The sequence below is a fragment of the Melozone crissalis genome, unplaced genomic scaffold, assembly GCF_028551555.1.
Source record: "Melozone crissalis strain CALT ecotype California unplaced genomic scaffold, PUWL_Pcris_2 ptg000046l_1, whole genome shotgun sequence".
NCBI classification, from domain to species: domain Eukaryota; kingdom Metazoa; phylum Chordata; class Aves; order Passeriformes; family Passerellidae; genus Melozone; species Melozone crissalis.
The window spans coordinates 9144558-9166015 of NW_026535824.1; the positions used below are offsets into that span (position 1 = coordinate 9144558).

General features: G+C 50.9%; 1 protein-coding gene across 1 annotated transcript in view; it reads right to left on the reverse strand.

The window, feature by feature from the left end:
• Positions 1 to 21458, reverse strand: part of LOC128943524 (zinc finger protein 665-like) — a gene marked incomplete at both ends in the record, with an annotated part of 552916 nt that overhangs the window by 264867 nt on the left and 266591 nt on the right. Inside the window, one exon of the mRNA XM_054286442.1 lies at positions 13657 to 14243. Within this exon, the coding sequence (XP_054142417.1) occupies positions 13657 to 14243 (587 nt within the window). The remainder of the gene's footprint in view (positions 1 to 13656; positions 14244 to 21458) is intronic.

The window sequence follows — 21458 nt, forward strand, 5'->3', positions numbered from 1 at the left end:
CTAACTAGACTAAAAGATAATTTAGCCTAGTTCACCGTATTAGATTTGAAAGACGCATTCTTCTGCCTTCCCCTAGCCCCCGAGAGTCAAAAGATTTTTGCATTTGAGTGAGAATCTGTAGATAGAAGAAGAAAGACTCAACTTACCTAGACGGTATTGCCCCAAGGATGGAGCAATTCCCCCACGATTTTTGAGAACCAGTTAGCCAAAGAATTAGAACAGTAAGAAAGGCCGCTGGGAGATGGCACCCTTCTGCAGTACATAGACGACCTCCTAATAGCAACAGTGACAGAAGAAGAATGCATTGAATAGACTATTTCCTTACTAAATTTCCTGAGTTTAAGTAGATATCGAGTCTCTCAACAGAAAGCACAGCTGGTGCAAAAAGAAGTGGTGTACCTGAGATACGAAGTCTCCAGAAGACAGCGATCCCTGGGAGCAGCTAGGAAAGAAGCCATCTGCCAGATGCCTAAACCAGAGACGGTGAGAGATCTACGCGCCTTTCTGGAGATGACAGGTTAGTGTCGGCTATAGATCTACCAGTATGAGATACTCGCTAAACCACTGTATGATTTGTTGAAAGAAACCGAGAATGTCCTAGTTTAGACTCCCGAAGCAGAAGGGGCCTTCAAGAAGTTGAAGCTAGAGCTAACGAGAGCACCAGCATTAGGTCTCCCAGATGTATCAAAACCATTTTGGCTGTTCTCCCATGAGCGACAAGACATGGCCCTAAGAGTCCTAGCACAGCAGTTAAGACCACATAAGAGAGCCGTGGCCTACTTCTCCAAGCAGCTAGATGAAGTAAGTAAAAGATGGCCAAGCTGCCTGAGGGCAGTAGCCGCAGTGATAATTAACATAGAAGAGGCCAGGAAGCTCATGTTGGGTCAGAAAATGACTGTGCTAGTATCTCACGCTGTGTCGGCTGTGCTGGAACAGAAAGGCAATCATTAGTTGTCGCCCTCCAGATTCCTAAAATACCAGGCCATCCTAGCTGAATCAGATGACGTAACTATTCAGATAGCTAACATTGTGAACCCAGCTTCATTTCTAGAAGGGAGAGCCCCAGCAGAACCCATCGAACACGACTGCCTGGAAACAATTGAAGCCGTCTACTCCAGTCGCCCGGACCACAAAGAGGAGCCGTTCGAAGATGCAGACAACTAGTTTTCGGATGGCAGCAGCTTCGTGAAGCAGAGAGTAAGAATGGCTGGCTATGCAGTCACTACCACAGAAAGAGTAATTGAGTCAAACCCTTTGCCTGCAGGGACTTCAGCCCAAAAGGCAGAGCTGATAGCTCTGACTCGAGCCCTGGAATTGGCAGAGAACATGCAAATTAACATATGGACAGACTCTAAATATGCCTTTTCCGTTGTACATGCTCATGGAGCCATCTAGAAAGAAAAAAGACTGTTGACTACACAAGAGAAAACAATCAAGCATGCAGAAGAAGTTCTGCGATTGCTAAAGGTGGTCCAACTCCCAGCACAAGTAGCCATAATACATTGTAAGGGACACCTGAAAGGTAATACTATTCCAGAAATAGAGAACAAGAAGGCAGATGCAGAAGCTAAATTAGCTGCCACAAGGGCTAGAGAAGTGAAAGTAACAGCCCTAATACCAGAAGAACTAGATACCAACATCCAGCCAAATTACCAAGAATCAGATCATAAATGGATTCAAAGACATAAAGGCAAAATATTAGAGAATGGTTAGAGTCAACTAGAAACAGGACAGTTAGTAATACCAGGAAATGTGATGTGGCAGTTTATAAAAGCAGAACATGAGAAAGCCCACTGGGGCTTAGATCCGCTTTATCAGTACCTGCAAGCTAAGATAGCAGGACCGAAATTATTTACCACCATAAAACATGTCACATCCCAGTGTGAGCGATGCTTGAAGAATAACCCAAATACAAGAACTAAGATACACCAGGGAGCAATAAATCGAGGTAAATTTCCAAGTGAAGTATGGCAAATTGATTTTTCTGAACTCCCAAGAAAAGGGGGGTTTCAGTACTTGTTAGTATTAACTGATACATTTTCTAGGTGGCCTGAAGCATTCCCTTGCAAGACAAATAAAGAAAGAGAAGTAACTAAAGTATTGTTGAATGAAATTATTCCACGGTTTAGAGTACCGAAGAGCATCTCTTCAGATAGAGGTACACATTTCTGTGCAAAAGTAGTGAGAGCAATAAGCAAAGCATTACAAATTAAATGGCAATTACACACACCTTACCGTCCACAGGCCAGTGGGCAAGTAGAAAAGATGAATCACCTTATCAAACAGCAAATTGACAAAATATGCCAGGAGACTAATTTGCAGTGGTATCAAGCTTTGCCTATTGCTCTGCTGAGGCTGAGAGTCAAACCAAAATCAAAAGAAAGGTTAAGCCCATGTGAAATCTTATATAGTAGACCTTATGCTATGCAAGTTGTAAAAGGGGACGCCATAGACCAAATTGGTAATCAGTACATTTACGATTATATAATTACGGTGAAGAAACAGTTTGATAAAAATGCTACTGTAATGATAGAGCACCAACCCAAACAACCTGATTGCAAATTGCATCCGTTTAATCCCGGTGATTAAGTGTATGTTAGAAGTGGGAGGGACCTTTCCAAGTGCTGCTGACTACCTTCACCGCAGTTCAGATCAAGGAGCGACCTACGTAGATCCATTACTCACGGGTCAAGAGAGCTCCAGAGAACAAACAAGAAGAGTAGACATCATAATCCTGACTCCACCTCAAACCTTTGCAACTCTGATCATTGAACTCTTGATAAGTATAGCCTTTCCCCAAGACTCTGCCCCAATAGACCCATGGTCTTATACACACCAGTGTATCCACCCGGAGTTGAAAATAAGGAAACCCTATTTCGAAGTTTATGCTCTGCGTAACAATCAGCCATATCCGAGTAAAGTATGAGATCAGTCCTCCATAGTAGCATACAAGGGAGACCAAATCCAAATTGAGTGTCGACAGCTTGACCCGGTAGAAAGAAAAAACAAGGCGGCTAGTATTAACAATTAAGCCCTTGATGACAGCCTCTGAACATAGCCTAATTACCTTTAGTCCAGTGAAGATGGGCCAGCCCACTGTCTAGACCCAGCAAAAGAGCCCAATCTCATGCCAGTGGAGTGATTTCCGAGAAGATCCACCCAGATCACAACCCCAAACCTCAGTAATCTATACAGAAGATTCGCTTGGAGAACTACATCCTCGAAACATAACCTTTAACCCCCACCCTCTTCTCTCTCCTGCGAGAAAGATCGTAGTATCTAGTAGTCCTGAGGAAGGGAGAGCACAGTGTGAGATGGCATTTAGGTTAGGCCAGTCAGTAACCTTCACATGCGAAAGAGAGTTGAAAACGCTAGAGCAGGGTGACTTCCCTAGGCGTGCTGTCCAATATGAGGTGGCATTATCGAGAGACATGATCCCATTGTATCCAGATCTAGACTTACCCCAAGAAACCACTCCACCAGTAGAATGTAAAACAGTGCATAACCTGACCTTTATAAGGCCTCAGGTGATAAGAAAATCCAATGAACTAAAATTACTGTTAGACCCCACTTATTCTCTGAAAAAGGTGCAGATGAACATTCATGCCGATGTTACACATTTGCAAAAAGATTGTCGACCATTTATACAGCAAAGCCTCAAGAGATAGAATGCATGGCTAGCGACAAAGTCTTATCATAGAAGGGCACAAAGAGATCTGAGTGGGTGAGTTAGCACCGGATTTAGTATATTAAATACGATAGATCAAGAGGTATTAGTAAACAAATTAAGTACCGTCACGACAAACCTGAGAAGACTTAAGATGCCCCTCAGTTCATCCATGCTTACACTAGCAGAAACACAATCGCTAGTAGTAAAACTGCTAACCATGGTAGCAAACCATACTGCAGAGGATTTTGTGAAGCTCGCTGATTATACAGGAGAACTCAGCAAAGACATTGCATTCGCTATTCAATGCTCTCAAACGCAACAATGAGTACAATCCGTAGCGGCAAGAATAATGAGAGAAGAAACGTCAAGTATATTACCTCAAGAAATAAGAGAAACCATATTAAAAGATAATCATACTACACAATTTGAGAAGGATCACCAAGCCTGGTGGCAATTAGTAAATTTCACTTATGAGCCCCAACAAGAACACATTGAAGCCTATGTCCTCACCATTAGTGCGACAGAAGAAAGAGCTATCTTTCCTATCCTCACTCTAGAGACAATACATCAAGATGTCATTGTCAAGCCAATAGACCATAATGTCTGGGCCAGTTATGACTACACCAAAAAGAAGTGGCAATCGATTAGCACAGAAGCATGTATACCTAGAAGACAATTAGGCTATGTCTGCGAAAACGCTGTAGTAGAAGCAGAAGATTTATGCTTAGATGCTGGAAATAGTGTATGTACCTTTGAAATGCTTCCACATAATAGAACACAATCACAAGTTTACTATATAAAGAATGAGTGTGCTTGCGTGAAGACAGCTTGTGACAACGTCACTATAGATAGTTGTCAAGAAGAGACTAACAATACTAACTTTTGTGTATGCAACTTTACCAAAATAGTAAGTTGTGATTTTCATTATACTGTCCCAATAACTACTCAAAAGCTAATTAACGCAGATTTTAACCTATATCAAGAGATTCCCAAATTACAAATAGAGATAGATGTTAAAATTCTTAAAACAATGCTCGCACATCCAAAAGTTAAAAAATTGGTGCAAAAGGTAAATCAAACGACTAAACGAATAGTATAGCAAGTAAAACATGATTCAGAGAAAATAAAAAATGTCCTGACCAAAGTAGAACAAGTAGGCCAGCATCATTAGTGAGATATCTTTACAAGATACTCCCCAACAGCTACACAAGTCTTCAACTACCTGGTGCACCCAATGCTGATAGCAATTGTAGCTCTGTTACTACTAACTCTCACAAATATTTGTATGTAGTAGAGACTAAGAATCATTATGAAAAAGACCCAAATAGTTTGAGCTATGGTACGAGCGTATCAGCGCCCTATAAGATCAAGACTTGACGAAAGAATTCGTAAGTTATAAGAAAAGAGGAGAAATGAAGCCCCAAAACGGATAGCCTTCAAGAAACAATGAGTTAAAACATGGAATGCGAAACATCCGAAGAAAGCATAGCACTTAAGAAACATATAGAGCAATAAATCAGTTAAGGCATGGAACACAATGACAAGAAAGAGAGATAGGGATAGGAGAACTGATGGGCTAAGCATGTTCAGAGCCAACAAAGTCAAACTAACCCTAATAGCCTTGCCAAGCCATGAGACCAAGCCAAGTACACCGGGAATTGGCCATATTAAGATAAGAGTTCAAAAGTTTAAAGAAGAAGACTCATCAGGTGACCCCTGCCCACGATGAAGGCAACCAGAACGACCACCAAAATGATCCTCAAAAGAGATGTCTCCGCCCACACCACGCTTCTTATGAATATGTATGCAAAAACATGATTATGCATGTGATATGATGTAACTTCATAATCAAAACTGTATAAAAAGCTTGCTTCAGTTACGAGATACTCAGAAATCCCTTTTGTGATTTCTCCGACGCGTCGCAATAAAATACCTCCTGTCTATGCTGACTTAAATTGAGTCTCTTAGGCAGTTATTCTCGCCTTTTAGAGCAAAATTCGACATCACCTGGCCCAGGCTCTGGCCCTAGGGGACACAGGGATGCTGTGGGGGGGTCCCTGTCTCCCTATGCCACCCCCAGGGTCCCGGCCCCCCGTCCCCATGTCAGGCTCTGGGGTCGATCTCATGGAACATCCTCTGGGGGAGGCTGCGGGGCCGGGGGCGGGGGGACCTGGGGGGAGAGGGGACCCCGCTGTGCACGAGCAGGTTTGGACTGCTCTAGGGGGAACTGTGAGGGGGGCCGGGGCAGAGTGACCTCCCCAGTGACCTCACACAGCCCCTGTGATGTCACACAGCCCCTGTGATGTCACACTGCCCCTTATGATGCCACACACCTCTTTTGCAATGTCACATAGACACCAATGATGTCATAGTCCACTCTGGGATGTCACACATCACGCTTGTGATGCCACAGAACCAAATCTGGGATGTCACCCTGGAATGTCATGCAGCTGCACTGTGATGTCACAGAAAACACTGTGATGTCAAAAAGGCACCCTGTGATGTCACTGTCTGTTCTGTGTTGTCACAGCCTGCTCTGTGATGTTACACAGCCACCCAGTGATGTCACAACCCGCTCTCTGATGTCACAGAGATACCCTCTATGATGGCAGGATCTGCTCTATGGCCTCACACCCTACTCTTTATTGTCACAGGCAGCTGTGTGATGTCACAACAGTCTCAGTGATGTCACAAAACCCTCTCTGCGATGTCACACTGCCACTCTGTAATGTCACAGCACACACTCTGACCTCACAGCCACCTCTATGATGTCATACAGCCATGCCTTGATGTCACAGACTGCTCTGTGATGTCACACAGTCCTCTCTATGATGCTGTAGCTGCTCAGTGACCTCACACAACAAACTCTGTGATGTCATAGCCCAACCTGTGACCTCACACAGCCCACTCTGTGCTGTCACACAGCCCCTTGCTGCCATCACAGCTGCTCTGTGCCTCTGTGAGACAGCCCCAGAGGTGCTGCTGTGACACAGCCCCTTCTGGGACATCCCACAGCCCCTGTCAGTGCTGAGCCCTTGTGAGCTCTGTCTGTGCCCTGCTGGTGTCCCTGAGGGGCCCTGGCAGTGCCCCAGCCCTGCTGGGCTGTGCACAGGAGCTGCTCCTGGCCAGAGCTGTCTCTCTGCAGCGCTGCCCTTGCCAGGAGCTGCCTCTGGGCCAGGAGCCCGGCCCAGCTCAGCAGCACAGACACAGCACAGGGACTTTAATCACCCAACTGGGGCTTTGCTGTTCTTTGCTTCAGACCCATCCCCCAGAATGTGCTCAAAGAACTTCTCAGGGACTCAAAAAGAGGGGGAAACACTGAAGTTTTTCATACTTTAAATAGATTTTTCTGAGGGACAGGACTGAGAAAATGTCCCCAGGTTCCAGGTAGAGCAGAACACAGGTGGCAGTGATGACACGTGGGAACAAGCGAGGGAAAGGTGTCTCTGGTGCTGAGCAAAACTGTGTCTCTGTCCCTGCAGGCTGTCGGCATCCCTCGGCTGCCCCACCTGGCTGGGTCCCTCCTTTGCTGACAGCTCTGCCTCCTGCCTGCCTCTGCCTGCACGTGCTGCACCACAGCCCTGCCCTGGCAGGGAAATTCCTTTCTCCTGGTGCCAGTCTGGGCCTCCCCAGCTGCCCTTGGTGCTATTATGTCTTCTTCAGGCCCATTCCTACTATGAAGAAAAAGCTCCAGACTCTCTGAAACCACCCTTCCATCCCTCCCAGGCTATTCCTGTTTAGTCCTCAGTCACTACCCCACTGACCCCAGAGCTATCAGCCTCTCCCTAGTGCTTATCTGATGAGGCCTCCAAACCCCATCTTGGGAGATTTTTGGGTCCTCTCCAAGACCTGTGAAAATGGAAAAATAGTCATTAAAGGCTTTTTCTCCTAAATCTTGCAGTGACAGAACAAGGGTCAATATCTTTAAAACGAATGAGGGTGGATTTACATTTGGTAGAAGGAGGAAATCTTTTATAGTTTTGAGAAAGGCACAAAGCTGCAAGTGTATTTCCAGAGAAAGGGGTGCCCCATCACAGGAACTGTCTAAGATCAGGATGTTTGTGCAGCCTGACCCAGTGAAACCCTCTCATCCTCAGGGACAGAATTCCTGTAGTGTGGGTTTTCTGATGTGCTGGGTGCCCTCACAAGGCTTCTGGCCAGAATGTCTGCTGAGGGCAGCCAGGCTGCTGCAGGGGCAGTGACCTCACAGCCATCACCATGGCAGCCCTGTCCCCTGGGCCTGGCTCTGCCCTTTCCTCTGCCCCTGCCTTGGCTCTGCTGGCATGAAGAGTTTTGTCATTAATATCTTGTCCCCAAGGTGCTGGGGCCAATGGCTTCCCAGTCAGGCTCCTGGAGCAGAAGTGGCTTTTCAGAGCCCAGCCAGGAATGAGCCCTGCGGCAGCAGCTCTGCAGTGGTGGTCACCAGGCCGGGATGCCAAGGGAGGCTTCCGGCCATGGCCTGCAAGCAGCTGCTGCTGCCAAGGTGCCTTTGGTGCCTCAGGCTCTCCCTGGCACAGCTCCCAGCACGGCACTCTGCCCTTGTGTCTGAGCCCTTCCCTGTGCTGGGGCTGGCCTGGGGCTTTTCCTGCAGCGGGACCTGCCCTGCTCATGGCACAGGAAAGGCAGTTCCTGCTGGAGCAGGAGGCTCTGCCTGACATGGGCTCCAACAACTCCAGCAAGGCCCTGCTGACTTCAAAACTGCTGCCTAGAGCACTATATTCTAATAATGGTTATAGCTCCTGAACTGTGGAGTAAATAACTGTGCTAGTGATCTTTCCATCTGATCATGATCAGAATAAGCCAGAGACATATTTATATGAATGTATCTGGTATTCTGTCATTAATCCTGTGGGACAAAATGTGTTGAAGTTGAATTCCACCTGTTCAATCTTTTACACCTTTGACAAATTCTGGGGCTGGGATTGGATCCAGCCACTCCCAGTCTCCTGTCTTAGAAGGAATTTTAGAAGTCTACGGGCCCTGCAGGGGTTTGAGGATCCATGGTGGCTACGGGGTGTCATTTCTTAACCTCATGAGTCATCAGAAGTTTCTCTAATGAAGAAATGAAGCTTTTGCCTGAAGCTCCAACTGTGCCCATGACAGGAACCCCTCTGAGTGTCTGGGACATCCCGGCTCTTTGGCAGCCTGGGGACTCCTGGGATATCACCATGGAGCCCCCGTGAGTGCCTGTGACAGATTGGTACCTTTGCAGCCCAAGGACGCCTGGGATGTCACCATGGAATGGCTGTGACTGCCTCTGACCACATGGTGCTTTACCATCCCAGAAACCCCTGGGAGGTGTCCATGGAGCCCCTGTCTCTGCATGTGACATTCCAGCTCTGGAACAGCCTGGAGACTCCTGGAAAGTTCCCATGGAACCCCTCTGAGGGCCTGTGACAAATCTGATCCTTAGCAGGCAACCATCACCAGCCCCCTGTTGCTATGGTCAGTATCCATGGCAACCATTACCAGCCCCCTGTTGCAATGGTCAGTTTCCATGGCAACCATCACACACCCCCTGTTTTATGGTCAGTTTCCATGGCAACCATCACCAGACATCTGTTGCTATGGTCAGTTTCCATGGCAACCATCACCAGCCCCCTGTTGCTATGGTCAGTCCCTCGGGAGCTCCATGGAGACCCCATGCTGGGGTGGTTGCCATGGACACCAGCTCAAGCCTGCAGACACAGCCCGTTGCCATGGCAACCATTGGCAGCCCCCCCCATTCCCAGGCTCATGGGATCCCAGAACCACAGAATTGGCTGAGCTGGGAGGGACCCATCAGGATCCTCCAGTCCAACTGCTGGCCCTGCACAGGACACCCCAACAATGCCAGCCTGGGCCTGGCAGCGCTGTCCAAACGCTGCTGCAGCTCAGAGAGCCCTGGAGCTGGGACCCTTCCCTGGGGAGCCTGGGCAGGGCCCCAGCACCCTCTGGGCAAAAAACCTTTTCCTGACATCCAACCTGAGCCTGCCCCGACTCAGCTGCAGCCGTTCCCTCCACTCCTGTCCCTGGGCACCAGAGGGAAGAGGTTCCCACAGCCCCAGCCAGGGACCCGCTCCCAAGGCTGTTGCCATGGCCACCAGGGCTGGGACCAGCTGGGATGCTCGGTTTCTGTGGGATTTCTGGGCTGTTCAGATGGTCTGGGGAAAAGCCCAAAGGTGGCCTTGGGCCCCCGGGTTCGAAAGGACGAGAGGAAGCTTCAGATTTGTTCTTGGTCTTGGTGTTTATTAATTGCTTATCTAAAAGATTTTCTCTTGGCCTGACAGAGTTCTGCTCAGCAGTCAGCCATGGGCACACACTGAAAGCCCCTGGAGCGGTCACCTATCTTTATACCCGGAGTTACGTATACCATATTTATCATTTTTCTCCAATACCCTCTACCCTTCTTAACCAGTGTTCCCCTAGTAAGGTCCAATCCCGGAGTGCCAACATCACCACAGAAGATGGAGGTCTAGAGGAAGAAGAAGAAGGAGAAGGGCACGCCCCAATTCCTCCATCTTACTTCTCTAGACCCCCCTGTACAGAAATCTTAAACCCTGTATCTCACACTCCAATTAACTTGTCCCTTCACCATTCACCCCAGTGAAATCCTCCCGTCCTCATACTGATGTCATCTCCCATGTGGGATCAAAGTCCAGCCACCAGACATTTCTGGCAGCATTCCAGGACTCCCGAGCCCCCCAGTTCTGAGAGACTGAGATCCCACATCTCCCCCTTCTGTTTGCACCAAAAGACCCTTTTTTTTTTTTTTTTTGCTTTTATGTGAAAACCCCCCAAAGTCCTTAGTTTCTTTTCATTTCTCTTCTGGGTCGTTTTTCGCAGCCTGAGTCTCGACTTCTGTCTGAGTACTCGTCTCTCTGCTTCTTGGATCAGCATTCTCGTGTTCTCGCGTTCGGAATGGCTTCACATGCCGTGCCGACACCCACTTCAGACCTCGATCTGTGGAGATACAAGCGAAACCCTTTCCCCAAGAGATTAGTCTGAAAGGACCCTCTATTTGACCTGTTTCTGGGTTTCTGACCAAAACCAAAGGATCTCCCTTTAGCTTTGCCTGTGTGTTGTTTAGAAAATGTCTCACGATCGGTGGATCAGATGGATAATCCCTTTGTTGTGTTAACATTGTCTTCTTCGAGGTGCTTTTCTTTTTATATATTGTTGGAAAAAATTGCTGCATTGTTGCAGTCTCGCCACGAGATGGCGCTGTGGCTCCGCCGAGCCGACCCGGCATGTCGTGCACTTCTGCCCTCCTGCCACTAGGTGGCGCTGTCACCGGCCTCCCTGGCTCGGATGACGGTGCAATCTCGACTACCCTACTTCCTCTTCCGGCTCGGCGTCTCCCGTGAGGGGAAGGAACTGAAACTCCGAGGCTCGAGACCAAAGGCACCAGATCTGGAGACGGAGTGGAGCCCTGGGACGTAGAATCCCTAGCACGGCCCCTCCTCACCCGCGACGTCACAGGGGACCGGGCTCGGGCCCGCCCGCGTCTTACTCTCTGCGCGTGCGTGCTCTCTGAGCTACTTCCGGTGTCCCCTAAGGTAACGTCATCATCGTCTCCCCCCTGTTTCACCTCCGAGGTTCCCGCCCCTCGGTCTGTCCCGGAATCCGACCCCTCCTCCTCTGACGTTGTGTTCGCCTCCCCCGCCGGCACCCCGGCTCTACCCGCGATTCGAGCTGACCGTCGCACCGGCTCTGACGTTACACCCGCGCGCCTCCTGCGTCCCGCCGCGGCGGCCCTCCGGGGCTGCGCGTTTTCCCTCAGCCCGCCTTGCGCGCTCGCGTGTGAGTCTACACCCCGGTTTTTGCGAGTTTCGCCCTTCGCGCGCGTGTCCTCATCCTCACCGGCGCTGCTCGCGCCCGCCGCCGCCGCCGCGTCGCCGCTTTCGCCGCGAGCAGGCCCCCCCCCCGATCCCTTATCTTCCTGCTCCCCCCCTTCTGCTCCTGACTCCTCCACACTCTCTGGAGTTTCAGGACGCCCTTGGGGTTTGTTGCATTTTTTGATCGGGGGTTTTAATATTTTTTCCTGCTCTCTTTTTTCAAGAGCCCTTTCCCCCTGGCCTTTCAAAGCCAGAGCAATTTTTTTCCCGGAGCTCTGCCGCTCCGCCCCCTCCTCTGAGGGTGCCGCAGCTTCTCGCTGCTTTTCCAGCCTTTTAGACTGCACTAAAATACCTTGTAACATGATTCTTGCCGGCGAGAGTAGCTTTAACGCTGTCTCATCTTTTTTTGTTGCTAAAATATATAAATGCCTATTAATCTCTTGCCAAAACCCGACTTCGAACAAAAGATATGTCTCTGCAAGTGGGTAATTGAGCCTTGCCCATAATAACAGCTGTTTTAATTCTTTCTTTGGGATCCCTTCTGTATATAATTCTGCTACACTTTGTAAGGTGGATAAGATTTCCCGTTGTTCTTGGGAGAGTGTTGCCCCCATAGTATTATTTTGGCCTTCTTACCGAATCTGTCGCCAGCGTGGTCTGGAGGCCCTTGTTCTCCGTCCAGCAGATTACGAGGGATGGATCAGAGGCGCCTTTCTGGTCCCAGTCCAGGCCGCTCTGCTACGAGCTGTCTTCAGCAGAAGCTGAGAGATGGGATTTCTCAGTGACTGCTGATTTTTGCAGCTTCTCCCGGCCGGTTTTTTCTTTTTCTTCTTTCTTTCTTCAGGCTTCCCTCCTCTGGAGTTATCAGTGCTGTTCTCTTGGCTCTTCAGCTCTTCAGGGCTTTCCCCCCCCCGAAAGGTTTGGTGGGAGATAGCCCGCACAGCGGACGCCAATTGTGGGATTTCTGGGCTGTTCAGATGGTCTGGGGAAAAGCCCAAAGGTGGCCTTGGGCCCCCGGGTTCGAAAGGACGAGAGGAAGCTTCAGATTTGTTCTTGGTCTTGGTGTTTATTAATTGCTTATCTAAAAGATTTTCTCTTGGCCTGACAGAGTTCTGCTCAGCAGTCAGCCATGGGCACACACTGAAAGCCCCTGGAGCGGTCACCTATCTTTATACCCGGAGTTACGTATACCATATTTATCATTTTTCTCCAATACCCTCTACCCTTCTTAACCAGTGTTCCCCTAGTAAGGTCCAATCCCGGAGTGCCAACATCACCACAGAAGATGGAGGTCTAGAGGAAGAAGAAGAAGGAGAAGGGCACGCCCCAATTCCTCCATCTTACTTCTCTAGACCCCCCTGTACAGAAATCTTAAACCCTGTATCTCACACTCCAATTAACTTGTCCCTTCACCATTCACCCCAGTGAAATCCTCCCGTCCTCATACTGATGTCATCTCCCATGTGGGATCAAAGTCCAGCCACCAGACATTTCTGGCAGCATTCCAGGACTCCCGAGCCCCCCAGTTCTGAGAGACTGAGATCCCACAGGTTTCCACAGGCCAGGGTTCAGGAATGGGATTCCCCAATTTCCTGCTCCTGCTAAAACCACGCTGCCCTCGCTGCCCTCCCGCCTCCCATGGAAAGCACAAAAGGCAAAGATCCTGGGCTGGGATAAGAACAATTTATTGGGAACAGCAACGAGATAAGGAACAAATGGAACGGAAAAACTATTGATCACAGAAGGGATAAATAAAACTGTTTACAGGGAAAACTAAAACACAACTCACTGGCTCTTCCCAGCAACATATTTCCCCCACCTGGAAAGGACACCCTTCTTCTCAGGGAGAGAGAGAGTCCCTTTCCTGCCCCTGGCAATAACCTGAGGTGAGAATGAATGTAATGACAGGACCATGGAAAGACCCTCATGTACCTCAGTTCTACACCATGTCATTGACAGGGGAAGGTATTGGGGCAGTTGTCTTCCCAGCATGGATCATAGGGAACATGGATCACCCGCGCTCTTCCCAACGTTAGACCTACATTGAGGATGAAGCTGGAGCAGTTCACAAAGCCCCTCCTGCAGCTGGGGCACTAGCAGGGCTTTCCTTAGTGGCACCTCCGTTGGTGTTTTGTCATGTTAGAGCTATGGGTGAAGCTCTTCCCACACTTGGGGGCACTCGTAGGGCCTCTCCCCAGTGTGGATGCATTGGTGGGTGATGAGGTGGGAGTTTTGCTTGAAGCCCTTCCCACACTCAGGGCAGTGGAAGGGCCTCTCATCTGTGTGAATCCGCTCATGCAGGAGGAGATTGGAGCTGCTCTGAAACCTCTTCCCACAGGTTGGGCACTTGTAGGGCCTCTCCCCAGTGTGGGTGCGCTGGTGCCTGATGAGGTTGGAGTTGTTCTTGAAGCCCTTCCCACACTCAGGGCAGCGGAAGGGCCTCTCCTCTGTGTGAATCTGCTGGTGCTGGAGGAGACTGGAGCTGGTCTGAAACCTCTTCTGACACTGGGGACACTCGTAGGGCCTCTCCCCAGTGTGGATGCGTTGGTGCCTGATGAGTTCTGACCTGTAGCTGAAGCCCTTCCCACATTCCCCACACTCGTAGGGCCATTTCCCGGTGTGGATGCGTTGGTGGCGGATCAGGGTGCTCCTCTGCCTGAAGCTCTTCCCACACTCCAAGCACTTGTAGCGCTTCTCTCCATCATTAAGCTGCTCATGGACCACCAGCTCTGAGCCCTGGCTGAAGCTCTGTCCACCTTCCTGCCTCAGGGAGGGTCTTTCCTCCTCAGAGCACCCCAGACTGGGTTTGCAGCCCCTCTTCCTATGGAATATCTGGGGAGTTTCCTCCCCGTTGGTCTCCTGTGCCCTGGAGTCACTCATCACGGCCTCTTCCTGCAGGTTCTGCTTTGGGGATTTGTCCTCCCTGGTCCCAATCCTCAGCTTCTTCTCTGGGGGAGGAAAGACAAGGAGAGGATGGGATTTGCCTCCGTGCCAGAGGGCAAGGGAAGGAGATTCCCCCAGTGCATCTCCAGTAAGATGGTGTTGGCAGCAGGGTTGTCCTGCAGCTGGGGGCCATGCTGGGCTGGGAGATGGGGCAGGAGAGAGGGGGAAAGGGGCACTGATTTCCTTCTCCCCTGCCTGGGTGTCCTGGGGATCCTTCTTGTTCCTCACAGCCTCCTTTTCCATTTGGCAAAGGTTTGGGGATGGGAAATTCTGTTTTGGGAGGAAAACAAGGAATGAGTGCATTGAGTTTTGCACTGGGTTTAAGGCAAACCTGGGGAGGGTCTAAACCAGAATTACAATTTAAAAGAAAACTAAGATCAAGGCAATGATACAGAAACACTGCCTTAAACTGACAGAGTCAGGATATAACCTGACACCCTGTATGTAAGGGTGGTGGCTGAAGTCCCATTAAATGGTGGCTGCAGTCCTGTTGGAGAGGTGAACGTGATTCTGTCAAAGCAGTGATGCTGTAGAAGGGTCTGGCCTTCCTCTGGAGGTCCAGTGGTGGTTAGGGAGCTCTTGTCCTCTGGCAATCCGGTAGGCAAGGTGCTCCTGGTTGTAGCAAGGCTCAGCTTATATCCAGGCAGGAATGCTTGGTTCCTCCCCCTGGGCGGAGCATCCCACAAAGGGATAATGGAATTTTATCAGTCCTGCAGTGACACTCAATGGCCCATTAGCCCAAGATATCTCCCCTGGAGGGCGTTATCAGGGGTGAGTCATGGAAGAGATAAAGAACACTGCCCCACCTGTTTCTAACAGTTTATGGAGATGGTGATTGAAACCATGCATTTGGTTACATCTTGCATTGCAACCTGAAACAGTGGGGTAATCCCTGCTCAGGGGGGTGAACACCATCCCCCTTACCCAAACTGGCTCAGCTGTAAAACCCCCACACACAGGGGACAATATCACACTTGCCCTGCTCCAGGGGAGGTCTCTGTCCCTTGTCACTCATCTTTTCTCTTTCTTTACATCTCTCTACCTCACATTTACTGTTCAATAAAAACCATTTTGGATTTGGTGTCGTTAGCACCTTAATTGGGGCAGAGGAATCTCTCTAACAATTTGCATAACCAGACTGTGACATTATTTTTGCACAGTGTGTTTAGGCGCTGTTCTCTGAACCCAAGTGCCTTTGACTACAGCATGGCTCCCTCCACTGACGAGGTTGTGGTTCTCTCTGGAAGAACTCTTGGAAACTTGGACACAGTCTCTCCTTCCTCCTGCGGAGCTTATGGAGCTTATAAAAGTTTTTTTTCTTTATGGGAGAAATGATGAGGAAAATGGCTTTTATGGCTGGCCAGTGTAAAGAAAATAATTTGCTGCCTTTCCTTATAAAGTTGTTAAAATCACTGGAGGAAATGGAGCAAATCTTACCAGTGAGACTGACAAGGTTCAGTCACCCCATGGTGAGGCATGCAAGGCAGCTAAAAGTCCCAGAAGAAGCCCAGCTCAAGTAGATAAATTTCTGAATAAGTCCTGAATTCCCAGGCTTGGGGGCTTTACCAAATGTGACAATCATTTTTCTCTTTATCCCTATCACCTTTGTGACTGCTACACACAGCTTTCCATTCCTTTTAATAATCTGTATTGGGCCAAATTTCCACTTTCCTTTTATTGAAACCTGCCAGCAGCTTAGCTGGAGCTGTGCAGGAAGCAATGAATATTGGAATTGCCACTTCACTGCTTGGATTGTCAGTCTATTCATGTTTGGGATTTGTTTGCACTTTCATCACAAGTTACTTGTGGGAAGACTATATATTCTTCACAGTGATTTTGCAGAGTCAAATTTGATCTCTGCCAAGTTTATTTTGTCCAGTGCCCAGAGGATGCTCAAGGGGTCTCTGTGCCTCTCGCACTGGGGGATGCTTGGGAGGGGTTTGGCGGGGGGGGGGAGGGTTTCCTCTCCCTGTCAGCCCAGACTGTTCCCCAGGGGGTTTCCCTGTCCCTGTCACCCCAGGCCATTCCCCAGGGGGTCTCCATAATTTTCACCCAGGAAATGCCTGGGGGGTCTCCCTCCCTCTCACCCCTGTGCCAGGGGGTGCTCGGGGCAGTCTCTGTCCCTCTCAGCCCAGGGGATGCTCAGGGGTCTCTGTCCCCTCACCCTGGGGGATACTCGGGGGGTCTCCATCCCTCTGGCCTCAGGCAATGCCTGTGCAGGGCTGGGGACCAGGGGCTCTGTGTCCCTCTCACCGCTGAGGGTGCTCAGGGCTGGGGGGGCTCTCTGACCTTCTCACTCCTGGGGAGGCCGGGGGGGTCTCTGTCCCTCTCAGCCCTGCTCTGACCTCACCCAAACATCATCGGGGTCAGAGGGATAGAGACACCCCCAAAGCCCCAGAAGGGATGAACCTGGCATTTGGTTTGGGCCTGAGGATTTTGGAAGGGGCTGGAATTGGGGCTGGGCTTGGAGTTGGGGCTGAGATTGGATTAGAGCTTAGATGGGGGTTAAAGCTAGACATGTGATTAACTTTAGGGCTGGGGTAGGGATTGGGTCTGGGGATAGATGAGTTTGGGACTGGGATGAGAATAAATACAAAACTGTGAGTGTGTCTAAACATGGAGTGAGACTGAGACCAGGATCAGGGTCAGGTTTGGGATTGAGCTCACCCAGAGCGGGACAGGGGGGATGTCACAGTGGGAAGGTTTGGGGAAAATCCTGGTTTGGGGAAAAACAAGGTGTGAATGCCTTGGGCTGCGGACTCCTCCAACCCATGTCCATTTCTAGAAGTCACCTGATGTCCAAAAATCAAGAGTGAATAAAAAAAAGCCACCAGGAGTTTCCCATTTCCAGTCTCATCCCTCTTGGGTTATGCTTGCTCCCCCATCTCAGGGCTGCTGGGGATTCCATCGGTCCTGGGGATCCCTCCTCTCCAGGGTCCTGCTTTTGGATTCTGGAAGGTTCTGGGGTCCCAAGGTCCCCCTCTCCAGCCTCCCCTCAGTCCAGCCACTTGGGGTTCCCCTTTCTTTCCACCACCCTGTTCTAGTTTAAGGCAAAATCGGTTGAAACCCTCCAAAAGGAGTTTCCTCTAGAATGCCGATTCAGCAGCCCCACCCTCAGCCAGTCCGGGAAAATATTTCCGGGGAGAAAAGTGGAAAAAAACTTTATTCTACAGGCAAAGCATTCACCAGCACAAAAATTGAACAATATTAAGCAATGAAAACTCCTGCTGCTCCAAAATAGATGACAAACTCTGAAAGTCCCTCCTTGAGTTGTAGCTCTGTGCACTCAGTGTCTTATCAGTGCCTTATCAGTCTCTTATCAGTCCATCCAGCGCTGGAAATGCCTCAGCCCAGGCCCGTCCCAGTGGACTTCACGGAGGAGCTGCCGGTGGTGTTCTGGGTGTTCAATCCAGAGCAGATTTAAACAGCTCCAAAGAAAAAGAAAAACCACAGTCCAGGGAACTTCTCTGCCTCAGCGAGCTAAAAACTAACTAAAAGCAAAGGAGAGCTCTGTCCTGCTCTCTGTCCATCCAGCAGCTGGAATGTAGAGGAGTGAGTACAGTTTCTGAAAACAAACTGCTGCTTCTTCCTCCTCCCCTTCGCTCTCAGAACCAGCCTTAAAGGTGCAGAACTCATTTCTGGGCTAAACAGACCGATGGGGTACGAGCATCATGAAGTCACCCCAGGACACGCCCCTGTCAGGGTCAGGGGGTCCCGTCCCCGCCTCATCTCCGGGCTGCCGGGGGTGCCCCAGCTCCGGTATCGCCCCTTCCCCTCTCCCCGCCCCGGGGGTCCCCCGTTCCACAGCCCCGGCTCTAAGGGGGATCCCAAAACAAATGTCCCGCCCCGTCGGTACCGGGCCATCCCCACGTGGACCCCCCGGGACCCTCCCGAGGGGCGATCGCAGCTCCTCTCCCCCCGAAAAAGCTCCTCTTGGGGAGCTCGGAGATACCCGGGGCTCGAGTCCGGGATCTGCCGGCTCCGAACACTCTCCAAAAAATCCTCCTGGAGACCCCTGGCTGGAGCCGGGTCGAGCTCGGCCTCCGCCCTCCCCTGCGGCTCCGGGCTGGGGGCGATGCTCCCGGGGCAGGGGGCGCTGCAGGCTCGGCGTGCGGGCGCTGCGAGCGCCGCGATTCTCCCGCTCCCGCTTCTGCTCCTCCTCTCCCTCCTCTTCCTCCCGCATTTCCTCCGCTGCCAGCCCGGACCCCCCTTTCCCACTGCTCTGCCCCGCGGCCCCGCAGCACCGGCTGCTGGGTGGGGGAGCCCCCGATCGGCCCCAGGGCTGGGCAGGGGGCTCGGGGACCCCCCCGGGGCGGATCCGTCCCCCGGCCCGAGCCCCAAATTCCGCTCGGGGCCGCCGGGCTCTGTGGGTCCGCCTGGCAACCGGTGAGTCATCGAAGAGAAAAGCTCTGGTTGGCTGGAAATTGTTTACCGCGTCCTCTGATTGGCTGGAATTCTCAAAGGCGCTACGCCCGGCGGGTGTCCCTGGGAGCTGCGGAGTCCAGGCGGGAACCTTTTCCCATTTCTTTATGTTCTCTGAGACCTCTTCCGGATTTCTTTCTCTCCCTTTCTCCTCCCCATTTCTTGTTCCGTTCAGTCCACGTTCAATAATCGTCGGTTGCGTTCCCACGCTCTCATTCGCTCCTTCACTGGGGCAGAGGCGTCTGTCCCTCGCGGGGTCGTAATCCATGGACAGGGTCCCTTCCCACCCCAGTCCCTGGAAAATTTCCATCAAAGCCACCTTTGCTGTGTGCTCTGGGAGCCCACAGAGCTGCTGGATCTTCTCCCCTTGGGAGGCACGGCAGGAGCAGCACCCTGGCAGCCTCGGGAATGCCCCTCTGGGATCCACGGCACACACTGCCAGGGTCTGGAATTCCAGTTCTCCGCTATGAAAAGATGTTCCTGCCCTTGAGGGCAAAGCTGTCAAGAAGGAGCCAAAAGCCAAGTGGAGCAAGATCTTACAGTGGCATTTCACTGCGAGCCTTCATAACTTCCCCCATGGTTGTTGTAGCTCCTGAATTGGGAATTAAATCCGGGCACGGTCTTTGGTGTGAGCTGCCCTGCGTGAAGGGAGACACTGAGAGAGAAACAGAGCAGACAAAGAGAGGCAGGAGAGAAAGGGGGGCACAAACACAATCAGCTGAGAAGGTGGCACTCTGAAAACAGACCAAAACTGACTGAAAAGGAATATAACAGAAAGGAATAATTTTGCACCTTTTATTTACTATCAAAATACAATTTCTTCCCCTTCTCACAAACCTCTTGCCAGTGTCATTCAGCAGGGCTGTCAGAAAGTCCTTCATTCTGGGTGGATGTTCCAGGCTGCAGCCACAAGGAAAGAGGGAATGGGGATTTTCCTGCTCCTGGGGAGTTTGACATCCTCAGCTGAGGAGAGGAGGAGGCACCAGAAGAAAAGGGCAGCTGGACTTCACCCTTCCACAGGAAAAACGGGGCGGGGGAATCTCTCATCCTGTCTGCTGCTGCTCTCACGGGGATGTGAGGGCTGATCCCAGAGCCCCAAGGGTCACAGTCAGGGCTGCCCTCAGGGAATGCTCACCTGGTATTGAGGGGCAACGTGGGAGCACCTGGATCTTGGGGCACCCAGCTGCTCCCCATGTTTGGAGGTGCCTGAGGAGGGCTGGAACAACGCCAGGGACATCCTGCAGTGACATCCCCCCTGTCCTGCCCTGGGTGAGCTCAGTCCCAAACCTGACCCTGATCCTGGTCTCAATCTCACTCCACGTATAGACACACTCACAGTTCTGTATTTAATCTCATCCCAGTGCCAGACTTGTCTAGCCCCAGACACAATCCCAACCCCAGCCATAGAGCCAATCCCATGTCCAGCCTTAACCCCAATCCCAGCTCTAATCCAAACCTCAGCCCCAACTCCAAGCCCAGCCCCAATTCCAGCCCCTTCCAAAATCCTCAGGCCCAAACCAAATCCCAGGTTCAGCCCTTCTGGGGCTTTGGGGGTGTCACTGTCCCTCTGACCCCGATGATGTTTGGGTGGGGTCACAGCAGGGCTGAGAGGGACAGAGACTGCCCCGACCTCCCCAGGTGTGAGAAGGTCAGAGAGCCCCCCCAGCCCTGAGCACCGTCAGCAGGGAGAGGGACACAGAGCCCCTGGTCCCCAGCCCTGCACGGGCATTGCCTGAGGCCAGAGGGAAGGAGATCCCCCAAGCATCCCCCAGGGTGAGGGGACAGAGACCCCCGAGCATCCCCTGGGCTGAAAGGGACAGAGACTGCCCCGAGGACCCCCTGGCACAGGGGTGAGAGGGAGGGAAACCCCCCAGGCATTCCCTGGGGTGAAAATGATGGAGACCCCCTACGCAATGGCCTGGGGTGACAGGGACAGGGACAGCCCCGGAGGAATGGCCTGGGGTGACAGGGACAGGGACAGCCCCTGGGCAATGGCCTGGGGTGACAGGGACAGGGACAACCGCCCCAAATCCCTGCCAAGCATCCCCCAGGGCGAGAGGCACAGAGACCCCTCGAGCATCCCCTGGGCACTGTGAAAAATAATTTGGCAGAAATCAAACTTGACTCTGCATAAATCACTTTGATGAATATTTGATTTTCCCACAAGTCAGATGTGATGACAAACAAATCGCAAACATTAATAAACTGACAGTAGAAGCAATTTTGTGGCAATTCCAAGTTCCACTGGTTCCTGCACAGCTCCAGCTCAGCTGCTAGCACATTCTGATAAAAGTGTAAATTCAGCCCAATACAGGTGTCATTAAAAGGAAAGTAAACTCTTTGTAGCTGTCACAAAGGTGACAGGGATGAAGAGAAAAATGATTCTCACATTTCACAAAGCACTCAAGCCTGGGAATTCAGGAGTTATTTGGGAATTTAGCTACTTGAGCTGAGCTTCTTGTAGGACTTTTAGCAGCCTTGTGTTCCTCACCATGGGGTGAATGAACCTTGTCAGTCTCGCTGGTATCATTTGCTCCCTTTCCTCCTGTGATTTTAAAAAACATTTCAAGGAAGGATGTCACAGACATTTTTCATAAAATCCTCTC